General features: G+C 38.8%; 1 protein-coding gene across 1 annotated transcript; it reads left to right on the top strand.

Annotated features, from left to right (window-relative positions):
* The first annotated feature begins 279 nt into the window (after nucleotides 1–279).
* LOC127845908 (tereporin-Ca1-like) lies at nucleotides 280–1,086 on the top strand. Its single transcript, XM_052377086.1, has one exon. The coding sequence runs from the start codon at nucleotides 280–282 to the stop codon at nucleotides 1,084–1,086; it is 807 nt and encodes a 268-aa protein (XP_052233046.1).
* The last annotated feature ends 633 nt before the right edge of the window (nucleotides 1,087–1,719 follow it).

The following is a 1,719-nucleotide window of genomic DNA, read 5'->3' on the forward strand; positions in this document are numbered from 1 at the left end:
TTTAAAGTGTTGGTTTATTTTGTAAAATAATGAATTGCCTTCCGTACTTAAATTTATCTTACGTTTATAAACATAAACTGATTCACTGTATAATACTGAGTATTTCAAAATCAGTTATTGATATTTATATATGTATCAAGCATGCGTTCCATACCTTTACAAATGTTATTATTAGCTCAGTATATTTTAGATTATTCTTGAGTGCAATGTTCGCATTATTTCTATTTATTTTTTTATTGATTTACTTTTTCGTTAAAGAATCTGGCTGAACCATAGAGAATGGCTTCTCAACTGACTATCGCTACCATCTGTCTGTTACTGGGTGACCAAATAACAAAAATTCAGGCGCCGATACCTCACATCGCAGGTCGAAAGGTTGCGAGTGACCTGGCAAAACTTATCCATGATAACCAGGATAGGAATCAAAACAAAAAGCGTTTCTTTCCTCTCCTCGCTCTTCCAGCCGGGATATCCGCCGCCGGGATATCCGCCGCCGCGGGGGTTGTATCTGCTGGGGCAAGCCTTGCGGGAACGACAATTCAAGCTCTCACGTCATTGCCATACAAGGTTACAATGGGCATGGAAGTTGAAAACTGGACCAAGTTTGGAATGGTCAACCCGCATGTTACAGTAAAGAGTGGAGCCATTACTACTCCTCCTGTTCCAGTTCTGCCGGGTCAAAAAGAGGCGATGGTGGCACGAAAGACTTCAGATACGGCTACTGGTACCTATGGTGTGGTGTCCTGGGAAATCGCGGGTAAATCTCGCAGAGTAGTCGTTATGTGGTCAGTACCATATGACTACAATTTGCACAGCAACTGGTTAGCTGTCGGAATAACAAAGCAAGACGTTATCCATGATAGTGGATGGGCTGACCAAATGTACTACTATGGAAGTAACGCGAAGATAGGGTTTGACAGAAAGGAGTATTACTACAGCGTACCAACCGTGGCATGGGAGAACCCTGACTTAGGGTTGATCGTTTTTGCGACCATGAGTACTACACAACACGCTGTAGTGAAGGTCACCCTCACTGCAAAGGTTGCGAGTGACCTCGCAAAACCTATCCAAGAAAAACTTGGATAAGAATCAAAAGAAAAAACGTCTCATACAATACAAACAGTAGAGGTTTGTCTTATTTTTGATATGTTTTTTTTTCTAACTACCGCATACAAAATTACATTTGTAATCCGCATTTGCAAAAACGGTATGTAATTTTGTATGATTAAATCATTAATTATATATTTCCTTACTGACAAAAATTGATAAATTTAAATAACTTTGTACGGATAATTAAGTATTTATATTTTGTAGTCGGTTGAATGTCCAGTCGATTTGTGTCACTGCTGATGTGATCAGACTTGTTTTAATTTTAGATATCACTTCACGGCTTTACATCAAGATAACTGCAAGGCTTTACTTCAAGATAACTGCACGGCTTTACTTCACGATAACTGCACGGCTTTACTTCAAGATTAATGGTCGGCTTTGCTTCAAAATTACTGCATGCATGATTTTCTTCACGATAACTGTATGGTTTTACTTCAAGATTACTGCATGAATTTACTTCAAGATTATTGTGTGGCTTTACTTCAAGATTACTGCATGGCTTCACTACCAGATAACTGCACGGGTCTACTTTAAGATTACTGCATGACTTTACGTCAAGATTTCAACACGTGTAATATTGTCTTCCCTAAATGTTCGATAGATTGTGTA

Source organism: Dreissena polymorpha, chromosome 9 (assembly GCF_020536995.1).
Source record: "Dreissena polymorpha isolate Duluth1 chromosome 9, UMN_Dpol_1.0, whole genome shotgun sequence".
NCBI lineage: Eukaryota > Metazoa > Mollusca > Bivalvia > Myida > Dreissenidae > Dreissena > Dreissena polymorpha.